This window comes from Peromyscus leucopus, chromosome 13, assembly GCF_004664715.2.
Source record: "Peromyscus leucopus breed LL Stock chromosome 13, UCI_PerLeu_2.1, whole genome shotgun sequence".
NCBI classification, from domain to species: domain Eukaryota; kingdom Metazoa; phylum Chordata; class Mammalia; order Rodentia; family Cricetidae; genus Peromyscus; species Peromyscus leucopus.
In genome coordinates, this window is record NC_051074.1 from 52,834,360 (window position 1) to 52,849,859 (window position 15,500).

The following is a 15,500-nucleotide window of genomic DNA, read 5'->3' on the forward strand; positions in this document are numbered from 1 at the left end:
CTCCGGGGGGGGGGGGGGGGGGGGGGGCTTCTCTCCAATCTCCCAACAGCTTTGCTCTTCCCACCGACTCGCCTCACATCCTAGTGTCCATCTGTCTGTGTGTGTATTTCTACACCTGCCTCACACACGCATGCATGCATGCATGCACGCACGCATATACACACACACACACACATAGTTGCACCCCTCTTCCCTGTCTCTTGGCGCTGGCCCTTTCATCTTCTCCCTCGGGGATTCGAGATGTCGCTGCAGGAAGTGCTTGTCCGCCGAGGCAGCAGCCAGCAGAGCCCTGTGGCTTTGACAAACCTCATTTAATTGGGAGGAAGCCAGGAGAATTTGAAAGAACTGAAACATCCACGAAACTCCTTTTATCAGGCATAATTTAAACTCTGCATGGAAAAACCCCTATATGTATAAAGAAAAGTCAACTTCCCTCCTGCTGCGGGCTCTCCTCATCTCCCCCCAGCACAGGCAGGCTCCTGCAAGATTCCATCTTTTCATTTTTCTCAAAGTGTCAAAGTAGATTTGGGCTCTGCAGCAGGGTGAACAGAGAAGGAATACAGATTGTTCTCTCTCTCTCACCCGTGCGCGTGCGTGCGTGCATGTGTGTACACACACACACACACACACACACACACACACACACACGTTTAGATAGTGTATGCACCACAGTCTATTCGTGGATAGCTTTGCTTCAGATTTCTAGGGAGAATCAAAACCGGAGTTCCTAGGGACACACCAGTTTGGATAAGTGACTGCTGCTTCTTAATTAAAAAGCTGGCGCCCAGAAAAACCTTGACGATCCCAGCAGTACTCAGTGTCCAGAATAATAGACTCTGCTATTAGGAAGCTAACCGGGAACATTGCTTTAAGGAGAGAGATGGGAGTGAGTGGGTGTGCAGCCGAAGTGCACATGTATGGGATGTGGTCGAGTCGGGCACCCTGAGAGGGAAGGATCGTAGGCACAGATTGGAAAGGGGGGGGGCATTACAGGACAGGAAGGGTGGACCCACATGAGGCGTAGGTGCCAGGAAAGGGGTGGGTACTGTAGGTCTGCTGCAATGTCCTTCCTTTAACCTACTAGCCCGACCCCATCTCTCGCCTCCTTGCAAAACCCTCTCCAGATTCACCTCCAGTCTCCTCTGTCTCTCTTGAATGAATCCTCCTTTCTCCAGAGCTGCCTTCAGCCACGCAGCCTCTGGACATCTGCGACTGATTAGAACAGATTTCAGCTGTTCTGATATGATTTGTGCTAATATGTGTAGAGGGTGCCCCATTTCCTCTTCATCACCCTTCTTTCCCTCCCACTCCAGGAGATCCTCCGGGCCAACGACACGTCTCTTGTTTTCCTCAACTCTTTATAGCAATTCATGTGTTCTTGACACTTAGTGGCGGCTTAATAAATTCTCGTGGCTGCCTCTTCTTACAGGGTTAAGTAAGACATTAACCTCAGATGCGTGATGACGGTTATTTTTGGAGATCTTTAAGTGACTCACTTTAATAATAAAATGCCTCAATGATCCCAAACTAGGAGATGTGTGCTGTTTCACAACCATGTCTGAGACCCAGGGAAGCTGTGTTTACGAAGCCTGGCAATAAGGCCAGGTTGTGCCTAATGCCTCTCGGCCATCAGCTCTACACCCCTGCGCACCCCAGCTCTGCACCCCTGTGCACCCCAACCCTACTCTCACCCCACTCCCACCCCAGTCCCCTCTTCCCAGGCTGACCCCAGGCCTTCCTGCTCAGCTTTCTTTTCTTTGGCTTAGAACTTCAAACGACGATTTTCCACTGAAAATCGTGGATATTTTCAAAGAAACCTCACCTAAGGATATTCTCCCCCAGCCCGCCCTAAACAGCCCAGGCAGGCCTTGACCGCACCACCCACATCCTCCTCCCTAGCCCTTCCTGGTCACATTCTGAGAAACCCAAGGAGAGCTCCTGCCACGTGACCCCTCGGCAGATTTCAGATTTGGAGGATGACTTCAGGCGCAGGCAGCCGAGGCTGGTTTCAGGGTAACCCGTGTTTGCAGTGGGCGCCTAGCCTGGGAGGGCGCTCCCCACCCCACCCCCCAGCTTCCTTCCACCGCATCGTGTTACCAATCAAGAAGGGCCCATCTTCTCCTTCCTGACATATCCATGTCACCTCTCGTCTTACTCTCTGGAAGGGAGAAGCAGCTTTGTTAGAAACTTTGGTTTTGCCTTCTCCTGGCAGACGCTCGCGAAAGCAAACACCTCAGAGGCCACTTTCATCTCCGCCAATTTCTAAGCGTATGCTGGCGTGGGGGGAAGGTTTGCATCATTACAAGGAGGTCCTTGTCACCTTTCCTTACCCGTGCTTCGGGGTTTTAGAGAATCTTATTCAAAGCTCAGTAGAGACTGGGTCCCCTTGCTTCTTTCTGGAAAGCAAATTAACCTCTGACTTCATTTCTGGTTGTAAACTCTATGACTCTCCAGTGTTGGGGGAAAGTATGTAAGACGCGGTGGTTTGATGCATATGCGCGTGCGTGTACACACACACACACACACACACACACACACACACACACACACTTACCATCAGGAAGCTGGTACAACTGAGATGGCAGGACACTGAAATAATCATGACCGAGTGCCTCCTGTGCTGAGACCCGGTCCCTGGGGAAGCCTTTCAGCATCTGGGAGGCCAAGTCTTCGGCTTCAGGAACTCTACCCAGCCTGGAAGGAAGAAATAGAGTTTCTGTAGAGGCCGCTATGCTGGAAAAGGGGGGTGGGGTGGGGTGGGGTGGGCAGGCAGATAAAAACTGAAGAAGTGACGAGGCTTAACATGTCTCAAACAAGGCCCTTCCCGGGCCACCAAAGCAGATGGCAAGTGGACACAAATCACCCAACACCAAAACTCTTACGTGGCCTGTCACTAGGAGGAAGGGAGACAGTCACCCTTTACCTCCACCGTATCACTGGGCACTATGTGCACACAAAGGACACACATTTGTGATTATAGAGACAGAATTATATAATTAAGGCTTCTGCAGGCCCAACCAAGCAGAAAGGTCTAGTTGGCAGGATGCTCCAGGCTCTGGATACCAAAGACAGGAAGCATGGAGTCCTGGGCGGGAGATGGGATGGGATGAACCTGGAGAGTGGAGGTTGGGTGTTAATAGCCTATTAACAGAGTTCCTGATGCTCAGCCCCAGGTTCATCAGCTAAGACATGTCCTTGGTTCCTCTCCAGATGGATCTGGGCGGTGGCAATAATTAATCAAGTACCCAGGTTGCAGAAATGACTCATCCTGAAGATGCGCAGCTTCGTTTACTGAGCAGCTAATACATGTTGACAGATGGCTGGCTCCGGAAGGCACCAGGCAAAACTGACCCATAGGGAGAGTACAAGCACTCGCCAAGCTGTCACACAATCGCACAGGTACATTTGGGAAGGAAAAGGCTCTCCTCTAGTCTGAAGGTTTGAATTTTTGGCATTAGAAGGTCTGGCCTTGGGGAGATAACTAGGTTATTGGGGAAGAACCTGCATGATTGGCCCAGGACCTTCATCAAATGAACTTTGGGGAAGTCTTTTGTTTCTTCTACTGTGTGAGGACGTGTTAAGAAGGCATCATGTATGAAGCACAGGGCCCTCATTAGACATTAAATCTCCTGGTGCCCTCATCTCAGACTTCCCGGCCTCTGGAACCTTCTTGTTGATTATCAATGATCCAGAGTGTTTTGTCATACCAGGTTGAATTATCCAACTAAAATACTGTTTATTCTAGCAGCCCTGATCCCTGACCTGCAACAGAAGGAGGATGTGGTCAGGACTGGAGCCTGACATTCTGCATGGAGTGGCATGGCCACAATGAACCATTCAAACCAAACCTAGAGGGGCTTGCTTAACGTCAGAGCCACACATCAGCATAAAGCAAGGAGGAGCATGGGTTCCTTTTAGACATGCGTGGTGCAAGGATGCTGGAGGTCCTGTCCTACACTTGTGATTTGTCTAATTTTCTCGTGAGGTTTGCATAAGAAACTTCCAGGGGATCTGATTTCTGCAATATAAATCTGTTTCTGCAAACAGGTCATTAGTCTCTGACTCCAGAGTAACTGTTCCATAGACAAGATAAAGGCGTTCAGAAATCCCAGGGTAGGGGCCTGCTTACTTGCTGTGGCATGAAGGAGGACCGGTGGGTCGATTCTCCATGCTACATGCTCTGTCCAGGCTTTGGGACTGCATAAAACAGAAGCTACTGACCCATCACTCAACACATGTAATGTGTGTTTGTCTTCAGAGGAGTGAGACAACAGGTTTAATTGCTGAGCATACCTGTATATACACATACATATACATATACACATACATATACACATACACATACATATATACATACATATACACATACACATACACATACATATACACATACACATACATATACACATACATATACATATACACATACACATACATATACATATACACATACACATACTTGTACACATACACATACATATACATCATATACATATACACATACATATACACATACACATACATGTACACATACTTGTACACATACACATACATATACATATACACATATACACATACACATACATATACACATACATGTACACATACATATACATATATACATACTTGTACACATACACATACATATACACATACACATAAATATACACATACACATACATCATATACATATGCACATACATACACACACACACACACACACACACACATATATATATATATCCTACCTTAGTATAAGAATCTCCTATCCCCCATTGCTGCTGCTAACCCTCACAGTAGGGGATGAGGCTGCCTACCACAAGTTCATCTGGGTACTGTGCTTTCCGTTACAGCCATAGAAAGGGGAAAGTGCAGGGCTAGAGCGGCCGCGTCTCTACTGCTCTCACTTAGGATGTGGTAGACACCCATGGTAGGAAACATCCATCAGTGGGAAGGAACAATCATGAGGAGAGCTGTCCTAGAATTGCCCGCCAGTCTAAAACATGAGTCTATACTCACGAGGCCCACATTAAAGAGACTGCCCTTCACCCCACAGCAAGGCCCAGTTCCAGACCCACGCACGATCCCGTTGCTCCTCTGAAGGAGCTGTTCGGAAAGGCTGGGCATACCTCAGCTGGTCCAGGTTTACCACACTTGCCATCTGAGTCCGTTGTGACCCTGTACAGCAGATGAACCCTGGTTCCTCCCCTCCCCTCTGTTCCTTCCTGTTTGACACCAGAATGTCACATTAAGAATGAATGCAATGGTCTGGAGAGATGGCTCAGTGGTTAAGAGCACTGACTGCTCTTCCAGAGGACCTGAGTTCAATTCCCAGCAACCACATGGTGGCTCACAACCATTTGTAATGAGATCTAGTGACCTCTTCTGGCCTGCAAGGACACATGCAGGCTGAACACTTTATACATAATAAATAAATAAATCTAAAAATAAAAAGAATGAATGTAACAATATGGAGCCCCCATAAGCACACAGTGGGCACACATCTTATGTCACATTAGTCATCTACAGAGCCAAGGATTTTCTCATGTGCTAACACAGGCCAACTGTAGTGATATATTATGTACCCCAGTAAAGCTTACCAGAGGATCAGAGGACAGAGCCAGCCACTAAATTAGACATAGAGGTCTGGCAGTGGTGGCACACACCTTTAATCCTATCACTTGGGAGGCAGAGATCTGTCTGGATCTCTGTGAGTTCAAGGCCACACTGGAAACAGGGCCAGGCAGTGGTGGCACACACTTTTAATCCCAGTACTCAGAAGCACGCACACACACGCCTTTAATCCCAGGAAGTGACGGCGGGGCAGAGAAAGGTATAAAAGGCCTGAGGAAACAGAGGAACTATGGCAGTTCAGCTGAGATCCTTTCAGGTGAGGACTCAGAGGCTCTCAGTCTGAGGAAACAGGATCAGCTGAGGAGTTGGTGAGGTGAGGTTGGCTGTGGCTTGTTCTGCTTCTCTGATCTTTCAACTTTCACCCCAATATCTGGTATTGGTTTTTTTTATTTAAAAAAAAAAAATCTAAGATTTAAACAACAGCCAATCCTGTTCAATAGAATTTTCCACAGTAATGAAAACAGTCTATTTTTACTCCGTCCAATATGGTAGGCACTGTCCACATGTGGCTGCTGAGCCCTGGGAATACGGGTGGTGCAACGGAACAACTGAACTTTACGATTAATTTGGAACAATTTCATTTTGAGAGCTGGGCGTGGCTAAGGGCGACGGCATTAGCAAGGCTCCAGATACCACTTCTTGCTCCAGGGACCAAGCAGAGAAAAGGGGAAGTCTGAGCAAAGGCCAGAGGCACAGGAATGGGCAGAGGCAGTCGGTGATATGTGGTCAGCAGAGTCACAGACAAAGAGAGGGGGGCGAACTCATGACATCAGGAAGCCAGTGGCAGAATCAGCCACAACAGCAGCAGCATCGGGCATTCAGTTGCTTTGTGGTTTGGAGTTTTAATTGTGGAAGGGAGGGGAGTGGAGGAGCCGGAGGAGGAGCAGCATGGAGATTCAAATATCTTGAGGCTAGGGTGAGGGGGCCCAACATGCCCACAAGAGGATGGTTGTGCTTTTTGTTGTTATTGTTTTAGCAAGGTTAAATTGATTGCAATCTTAACGCCGAAGCAACTAAAAACAGCCCTGTTCTGCTTAGAAAATGGAGCTGACCCAGCTCCTACTTAGGTACTCAAAAGCATGTCATTGATAGCCTGGGGACTCCAAGGGTCGCTCAAGGTTAGACCAAAGTTCCTGCCAGCTTTGACATAGTTTTTGAATGAATATTTTTAAAATCATTGATACCTAAATCTAAAAAAAATAAGGGTGTTTTTATTTGCCAATGCCACTCAATTAAATGTCTTGTAGTAAAGATAACTTGCATACACCTTTAACCCCAGCACTCAGGAGGCAGAGGCAGGTGGATCTCTGAGTTCAAGGCCAGCCTGGGCTACAGAGTGAGTTCCAGGACAGCCAGGGCTACACAGAGAAACAACAACAAACAAAAGACAATTAAAATAAAATGTCATGATAAAGTGATAAATCCACAGTCTGTTGTGTTTGCTTAGCAGTAATTGTGACTAAAGTTTGCACATCCCAAAGGATATAATTATATATATAAAATATAATTCCTGGGAATATGCCTCTGAAGTAATGGGTGTGTGTGTGTGTGGAGTGTTCAAGTCATTCTGTGCTTTGAAAACAAGGACATCTTGGAGGCCTTGTCTCTCTTAATAAGAGATCCCCTGGCAGTCCGTGGCTCTGTGTTTATTCGTTGTACCCCGTTTTTCACTCTAAACTTTTAAAAGCGTACAAATGGTACGTACGGAACAATCAAGCCACATTTGGTTAGATTAAACCACTCTGCATATTCAAAGACCAGCATTCCAGCGTCCAGTTGGGATCTTGGCTGGGGAAGTTTTCCCTGCTCCCCACCTGCGCGAATGTTTTCCTTTGACATCCGAGCTCCTTCACCCAGCCTCTGATGTCTCCCTCACTGCCCTGTCTGCCTCCTCACTGAAGCAAAAAGAACAGAGCCTCCGCTAATTACTCTCAGATCAAATAATGCTGGTTATTGTAATTGGTCATTGTCCGAAAACACTGAGTTCTTCTTCGCCCAGGAGCCGCCTGGCTCAGCATAGTTAGCTAGCTATTCCCGGAATGTCTCTATTATCTGTTTTACTTTGCAAAAGAAACTAGGGATTTGTTGAAAGCTGGTAATAAAAGTCTGCCCTGGCCTGAGCGGAGACCATGTTGAGAGGGCCTGGGAAAGCACGACCTCCGTGAATCAGGTTCCCCCTCCAATGGCCACTCAATGATGTTATTTGGTTTCTGTCTGTCAGAGAATAATAAACCCACTAGGTTCTCTTGGAGGCCCAACACTACTGCTCTCAGGGCCTGGGGCATGGCTGAGGGGCACAAAACAAGTTTAATGACCAAACTCACTGAAATGGTTCATAAAGAAAAACTAACACCCTCCCAGGGGGGGCTGGCTCTCTCCGAGGCATCTTTCTGGGGCTCAGATGGAGGTGCTGGGGGCTGGCGCTCAGTACGCTGAGGTCTAGGGGAGCATCTCTGTTCTCCGTGTCTAAAGAGAAGAGGACCGGCCAATGTGGCGCTTACCTGCTCCAGACAATCTGCAGGCTTTGAGGCTTAGGCAGCGGGAACCATTCTGGAAAGCACACAGAGAAACATTAAAACTGAGAACAACCCTCCGATGGGTTGCCAAAAATATTATTAAAATTCCAAATGCTCTTCTTGGCTTGGAGTAAAAGAGGATTCTAGAATCAGGGAAGCTAACTACTGACTTTTAAGGCCTCCTCTTGGAATGTTAATGATTCACTGAAAGCTACTATTAGGCATGAATTTTGTGTCCTTCAGATTCCCGTGTTGAAGTCCTAATACAGAGTATCATAGGATAGGACCTTATATGGAAAGAGAGTCCATGTGACATTCTCATTAGGGTGGGGCCTAGTATAATTATGGTATCCTCATAAAAAGGGAAAATTTGGACAAAGAGATATGTGTTAGGAAAGATAACACAAAGAACTGTGAGAGCAGCTATGTCCAATCCAAGGATCGACACCTGGAGAGACCCTGCCTTGGTCCTTGGAAAGACCCTACCCTTCGGATGCCACCCTTTCAGAACAAGGAACAAGGCATTCCTGTTATTTGAGCTTCTCAGTTTGTGGTCTTTTGATATGGCAGCTTTCACAAACCACTGTGGTTAAAACAGCCAGTTGAATTAACAAACATATAACATACTGTGTGTAGAGTGTGTGCCAAGTGCTGAGGATCAAGAAACCAAAAGGAACTCCCTGACCCTCCCAGAGCTTACAATTCATCTCAGAGAATAAAAGCACACACCACACACACACACACACACACACACACACACACACACACACACACACGCAGCTGGGCATGACACCTCAAAGCTATAATCCCAACACTGGAGAGGCTGAAGCAGGAGGACCGTCATGAGTTTGAGGGCAGCCTGTGCTACAGAGTGAGACCATGTCTCAAACAAACAAACAAACAAACAAACACAACCCAGGAAACAAACAGACAAAAACAAAATCAACTACCACCACCACAACAGAAAACCATGTACCGCTGGGCAATGGTGGTGCACGCCTTTAATCCCAGCACTCGGGAGGCAGAGGCAGGCGGATCTTTGTGAGTTCGAGGTCAGCCTGGGCTACCAAGTGAGTTCCAGGAAAGGCGCAAAGCTACACAGAGAAACCCTGTCTCGGAAAAAAAAAAAAAAAAAATGAAAGAAAGAAAAGAAAACCATGTACCAAGTGATGGGATAAAGTCTCAAAACTCAAACGTGGGACGGGAGAGATGGCTCAGTAGTTAACAGTGACTACTGCTGTTTCAAAGGACCCCAGTTGGACTCCCAGGGCTCCCAGCAAGTAGCTTTCAACATCCTGTAACTCTAGCTCAGGGGAGATCTGATGCCTTTGGCCTCTGCAAGCAGCTGTACTTACGTGCACACACCCACACATAGATACACACACATACACATAATTAGAAAATAAAAATAAACCTTAAAAACAAACAATTTTTTTAAAGTAAGGGGGTATATGATTTTATACACCGCTTGTGATACAATAGAAGTGGGTCCTGGCTTAGGTAATTCATCCTCAGGCCGGCTCAGTGGGTAAAGTGCCGGACCATGTAAGCCTGGCAGCCTGTGTTCCATCCAAGGACTCACGGCACAGCTGGGTGTGGTGTGCACATCTGTAACCCCAGCAATCCTACAGCAAGATGGAAGGCAGAGCCAGGAGAAATGGCCTAGAAGCTACCATCAGGTCAGCTAGCCTGGGGTACACAAGGCAGCAGAAACAGGGAGCCCCTGGCTCGGCAAGAAGGAATGCCAAACCCACTCCCCCACAGTTGCCCCCTGACCTTCACACTCGCACCATGGCACTTGTGCAAACACACATACGCACACATACCAAACATGAAAATTTTCTAAGGGGGCATCACTGGAGAGATGGATCAGCAGTTAAGAGTGAATGCTGCTTTTGTAGAGGACCTGGGTTCAGTGTCCAGCAGCCATCCTGGGTGGCTCACAAGGTCTCGTAACTCCAGCTCCAAGGGATCCAATGCTCTCTTTCTGCCTCCTAAGACACCTAAACACACGTGGCATTCACTCACATAAACACACACACACACACACACACACACACACACACACACGCATGTAAACAAAAATAATAAAAACAAATCTGTAGGGATGGCAGGATGGTGGGTCAGTGGTTAAGCAAGAACTCTTGCCCAGCATCCATATCAGACAGCTCATGTGCCTGTGACTCCAGACCCAGTGGGTCCAGTGCCCTCTACTGGCCTCCACAGTCACCTGCACTCATGTGCATATTACCCACCCCCTCCCCAACACACACACACACACATAATTAAAAAAATAAAATCTTTTTAAAGCTTTAAAAATTCTAAAATGGATAGTAAAAAACAGAATGTTATTGGGAGCATGCTGTATTATTTATATGGGGATACACAAATTTCTTTTTGCTTTTGGTTATGACATTCGTGTCAACCTGAACTAAATCCACAATGAAAGGGGAATTTTTAATTCTAGAAATAATAATTCAATTTGGTTGAGTCAGCATCCAGCTCTCCTGGCTCTTGGGAGGCAGAGGCAGGAAGGTCACCCCAAGTTCAAGGGCTAAATAGAGGACACTCCATTTCAACAAACAAATAAGAACTAGTAATTGACTTCTGGGTGTGGGGCACATGTCCATGGTCGCCACACTTGGCAGGCAGGAGCAAGAAGGTGGAGAGTTCTAGGCCAGCCTAGACTACTTATGGGGCCCAGACAAGCAAGCAAACTAATAAACAGTGATTGAATGTCTAATGGACAGAAGGGCCACAAGAAAAGCTGTGGATGAAGTCAACTGATACTGCTCTTCAAAGTCCCCCTTCCTGCCCCCCCCCCACTTCCTTTGTTCTTTCTCGAGACCAGGAGCTTAGACTGGCCTCAAACTGATGATCCAGACTAAAGAAAAGCATTTCAACTCTAATTGAAAATGGCATTTCTAGTCTTCCCTTTTCTTGGACCTAAAATATGATTGTTTTGGTTCTTAAAATCCCTTCTTCTAGGTTCTTTATAAATGGAATAAACTAAGACTGAGTATCGTGGCTAAGAATTTAGTCATCCTTAGGGTGACAGCCACTTTGATAACCCTGACATGTGCCTATTGATAGGTACACAGAAAGACCTAGAAGACTTTGTAAGTGCCTGGGACTAGAGGGGCTCACTCTTCATGTTTATGTTCTCTCTCTCTCTCTCTCTCTCTCTCTCTCTCTCTCTCTCTCTCTCTCTTTCTCTCTCATTGGTTTTTCGAGACAGGGTTTCTCTGTGTAGCCTTGGCTGTCCTGGAACTCACTCTGTAGTCCAGGCTGGTCTGGAACTCATAGAGACCTGCCTACCTCTGCCTCCCAAGTGTTGGGATTAAAGGCGTGCAACACCATGCCTGGCTTTACTTTCTAAAAAAAAAAATTAAATAGAAAGCATATACAGTTAGCCTTCCATATCTGAAGACTCCTAGCCACAAATTCCCCATGAATTCAACCAATGATGAATTGAAAATGTACATAATTTTTAATTGCTGGGCCAGACATAGTGACTCAAACATATAATCCTGAGAGAGGAGGCTGATATAATTCAGGGCCAGCCTGGGCTACATAGTAAGACTCTTGTCTCAAACAAAAAAATAAAAATTAAATTGCTAGGGCAATTGTAGTGGATACAATCACATTTTTTGATCATTGTTGGAGCGTACTAGACAATACATTATAACAATTATTCACATAGCACCGTGTTAGACAATGGACTCATGCTCTGAGGATCCCAAGGGACGACGATATTAGTTTTAATTTCAAGAGTAAGTTCAATTACAAGTGTATTTACAGTGCTGAGCTGTAGAGTAAAAGGAGTGATTAAAGGAAGCTCCTGAAACTGAGTTCCCAAGGTCAGTTATACCAGACGGGACCACGCAGCTAGCAGTGTAGCGGCCCTGGTGGGAACTAAGGGGTCACCTGCGTATAAGGCTGCTCCATTTACTAGCCTGTGCCTACAATCAAAATAACTAGTAAAGACAAGACGATCTGAAGTCTCGACTATTACTTAGTGTTTACTGACAAACTACTTCCGGCTACCTGTTTGCTATCCTCCCCAGCAAAAATAAATAAGAAAGAAAGAAAAGAAAAAAGAAAATTGCTGTGGGATGGTCTGTATGTCAAATTACTCTGATTGGTCAATAAATAAAACACTGATTGGCCAGTGGCTAGGCAGGAAGTATAGGCGGGACTAACAGAGAGGAGAAAAGAAAGAACAGGAAGGCGGAAGGAGTCACTGCCAGCTGCCACCATGACAAGCAGCATGTGAAGACGCCGGTAAGCCACGAGCCACGTGGCAAGGTATAGATTTATGGAACTGGATTAATTTAAGCTATAAGAGCAGTTAGCAAGAAGCCTGCCACGGCCATACAGTTTGTAAGCAATATAAGTCTCTGTGTTTGCTTGGTTGGGTCTGAGCGGCTGTGGGACTGGTGGGTGACAAAGATTTGTCCTGACTGTGGGCCAGGCAGGAAAACTCTAGCTACAGAAAATGGTTCCTTGTTCAATCACATCCTCCAGTTTCCAGCCAACAGAACAAAAACCATTGAGACTTCCACCAGTTATTTCAACCAGGGTGTCTTAGCAGCTTTTCTATGGCCGTGCTAAGCCGCCGTGGCCAAGGCAACCTATAGAAGCCTTTATCTGGGGCTTACAGTGTCAGAGGGTCAGGATCCATGGCCGTCATGGTGGGTGGGGAACAGGGCCGCAGGGAGGCAGGCAGGGCGCTGGAGCAGGAGCTGAGAGTGCTCATCTTCAACTACAGGCAGAAAGAGCTAACTGGGAATGGGGGTGTGGACTTTTGAAACCTCAACCCGGTCCCCAGTCACACACCTCCTCCAGCGAGCAACACCTCATCCTTCCCAAACACTTCCACTAACTGGGGATGAAGCATTCAAACACAGGCCGATGGGGGCCATTCTCATTCAAACCCTAACCATGGAGCCCTCAGTTACGGTTCCTGCGGTGCGTACGCATCGCGAGACTTTGCTCCTTGTTTCTTCCTTCTCTGGTGACCCTTGCTCTCCCCTCCTCCTCATCTTCTCAGCAGCCTCTGGCTTGTGGTTGGGTGACTATTTCCACCCACCGCGACTGTAGCTCAGTCTTAGACATCCACCTTGATTTGTTTTGTGTACTCAGAGTAAGAAGTGTTGTCTTTGGTTTTTTGGTGTGTGTGTGTGTGTGTGTGTGTGTGTGTGTGTGTGTACACGCATACATCATGGTGTGTGAGTGGAGATCAGAGAACAAGTTTTGGGAGTCACGTCTCTCCTTCCGACACCGGGTCCAGAGACTGAACTTGGGTTGCCGGTCTCGCATAGCAAGTGGTTTTACCTGCTGAGCCCCAGAGGTTTCTTTCTTGTTTTATTTCATGCGTGTGAGCGTTTTACCTGCACATACATACGTGTACCATGTGTGTGCACGCCCGGTGCTCACAGAGGCCAGAAAAGGACATTAGATCCCCTGAAACGGGAGTGACAGACAGTTGTGGACGCTGGGGGCTCTAACCCGGATCCTCCGGAAGAGCAGTCCATGCTCTTAACCCCTGAGACCTCTCTCCAGCCCCAGGTGTATTTCTTGGCTGTGTGGCTTAGCACCATGAACACAAAATCCCAGCTCAAATCTCTCTGCCGCTCAGGTGCTGAGGGGCTCGGGGGTGAGGATTGCTCGGCTTGTTCCGGTGAAGCAACAGAAAGTTTCGAGAATGTTTAATGGGAATCATTTTCTAGTTTCCGGAAAGATTAGATAAGGCCTCTGGCATGGAATTCGGACTCAAAAAGCTACTTATCGGCTTCGTTGGCTCTCTCACCCTTCTTCCTTTTGCTCTTGAACCCAGTTTTGGGAGAGGGGGCACGGTCCAGTAAGGTAGGGCAGCCTCACCTGCAGAGCTTTTAAAAACGAGGCAGTCTGGCTCCACCCCCTAGAGAGTCTGATTAACAGGCCTGGGAGGGGCCACACATTGGTTAGTTGTTGTGCAGTTATTATGTTGTTAATAGGCTCCAGATGTTTCTAGCGAGGTTAAGATCGGAGGACTGCTGATCTAGCCAGGAAAGCAGGGTCTAGCACTTGCCAGCAACTGGACATGCTTCCCTGAACTCCACTTCCTCATCTGCCACAACTTAAGAGAGGCTGTCGGGAGAATTCCGTTAATCAGTGCATATAAAAAAGAAAAAAAATGGCAGAACACATCAGACTCCTGCTTAGGACGTTTCTTTTCAAAACAGCAAAGAGGGACCGTGACAAGGGCAAAAGAGATTCCCCCAGGGACTCCAGAATGGATGCCCTGGACCCCAGGAGGGCGACATTTTGAACTTGAGCTCTCTGATTCCGCATAGATAGCATCCTGACTCCTCCCACATCTATTCCGTAGCTACATCAGCAAAGCACCCAGGGTCAGCTGGGGAGCCGCTGGGCAGCAAAGCCAAGTCCACTGCCTGTTGGTGACCTACCCTCCCACTCAGATGCAGACACCCACCCGCTGGATGACCTTGACTTTCTGCCATTGATTTTTCCCATTAAGTTTCAAGCGATCGACGAGAGAAAGGTCCACAGACAAACAGGCATCTCACACAGCACCATTTCAAGAGGGTCTGTGTCTCCGGCTTCAGTGGCCTCTAAAAATAATGGGTCTAGAGGCAGCATGCTTCCCTTCTCCTTCCAAAGATGATAGTAAATCATCAGGATGGCTTTTTCCTCCATCTCTTTCTCAGCCACTCTCTTAAAGGGAGTGAGCTCTTATTTGAGTTCAGCTGGAACCCAAGGCAGGAAAAGCAAAGCCCGGTTTGCAGAAAGTGAGCTGGAAAAGCAGAGTATTTAAATTTCCAGAATTTAAGTCGAATTTAAATGCTACCCTAATAAAAGATAGCAGGGCTTTGTTTGTTTGTTTGTTTGTTTTTTCATCAATGTTTAATAGAACTCATTTCACAACCGACTCAAGTATGGCAACCTTTAGTCACTAGAGATTTGTTGATTGATCAATTGATAAAAACGTCGCCTGACTTTTTTTGAGCCTCAGCTCAGGGTAAAAACCTTTTCTGGTTATTAGAGTCCTGCCACGGTTGCCCTAAGGTTATCTTATGGTGCCGTCTACTGAACTACACCCCTGGAATTTCCTGGACACAATGCATTCTTGAGATATCACGTATTTATATAGTTGATAACGCTGCTAGCCTGGTGTCGCTATCTCAAGCAGCAATGTTCAGAGAGCACTGTAGAACTCTGGAGCTCTTTCTCCTCCACCTGTACTGCACCCCCTCCCAGGGACCCCCTCCCCCACATCACTCTTCCTGGTGGAACAGGGATGGAAGCTAGTCTTTGACCCCAGGATCTTTATCAGGCTTCAGGGGT

The 15,500-nt window shown here is 47.1% G+C and overlaps 1 protein-coding gene across 1 annotated transcript in view; it reads right to left on the reverse strand.

Moving 5' to 3' along the window:
* The window catches only part of Cdk15 (cyclin dependent kinase 15), a 100,393-nt gene that overhangs the window by 17,154 nt on the left and 67,739 nt on the right, over positions 1 to 15,500 (reverse strand). The window contains exons 11-12 of the mRNA XM_028885552.2: positions 8,136 to 8,184; positions 2,555 to 2,694 (exon numbers count right to left, since the gene is read on the reverse strand). Of these exons, the coding sequence (XP_028741385.1) occupies positions 2,555 to 2,694; positions 8,136 to 8,184 (189 nt within the window). The remainder of the gene's footprint in view (positions 1 to 2,554; positions 2,695 to 8,135; positions 8,185 to 15,500) is intronic.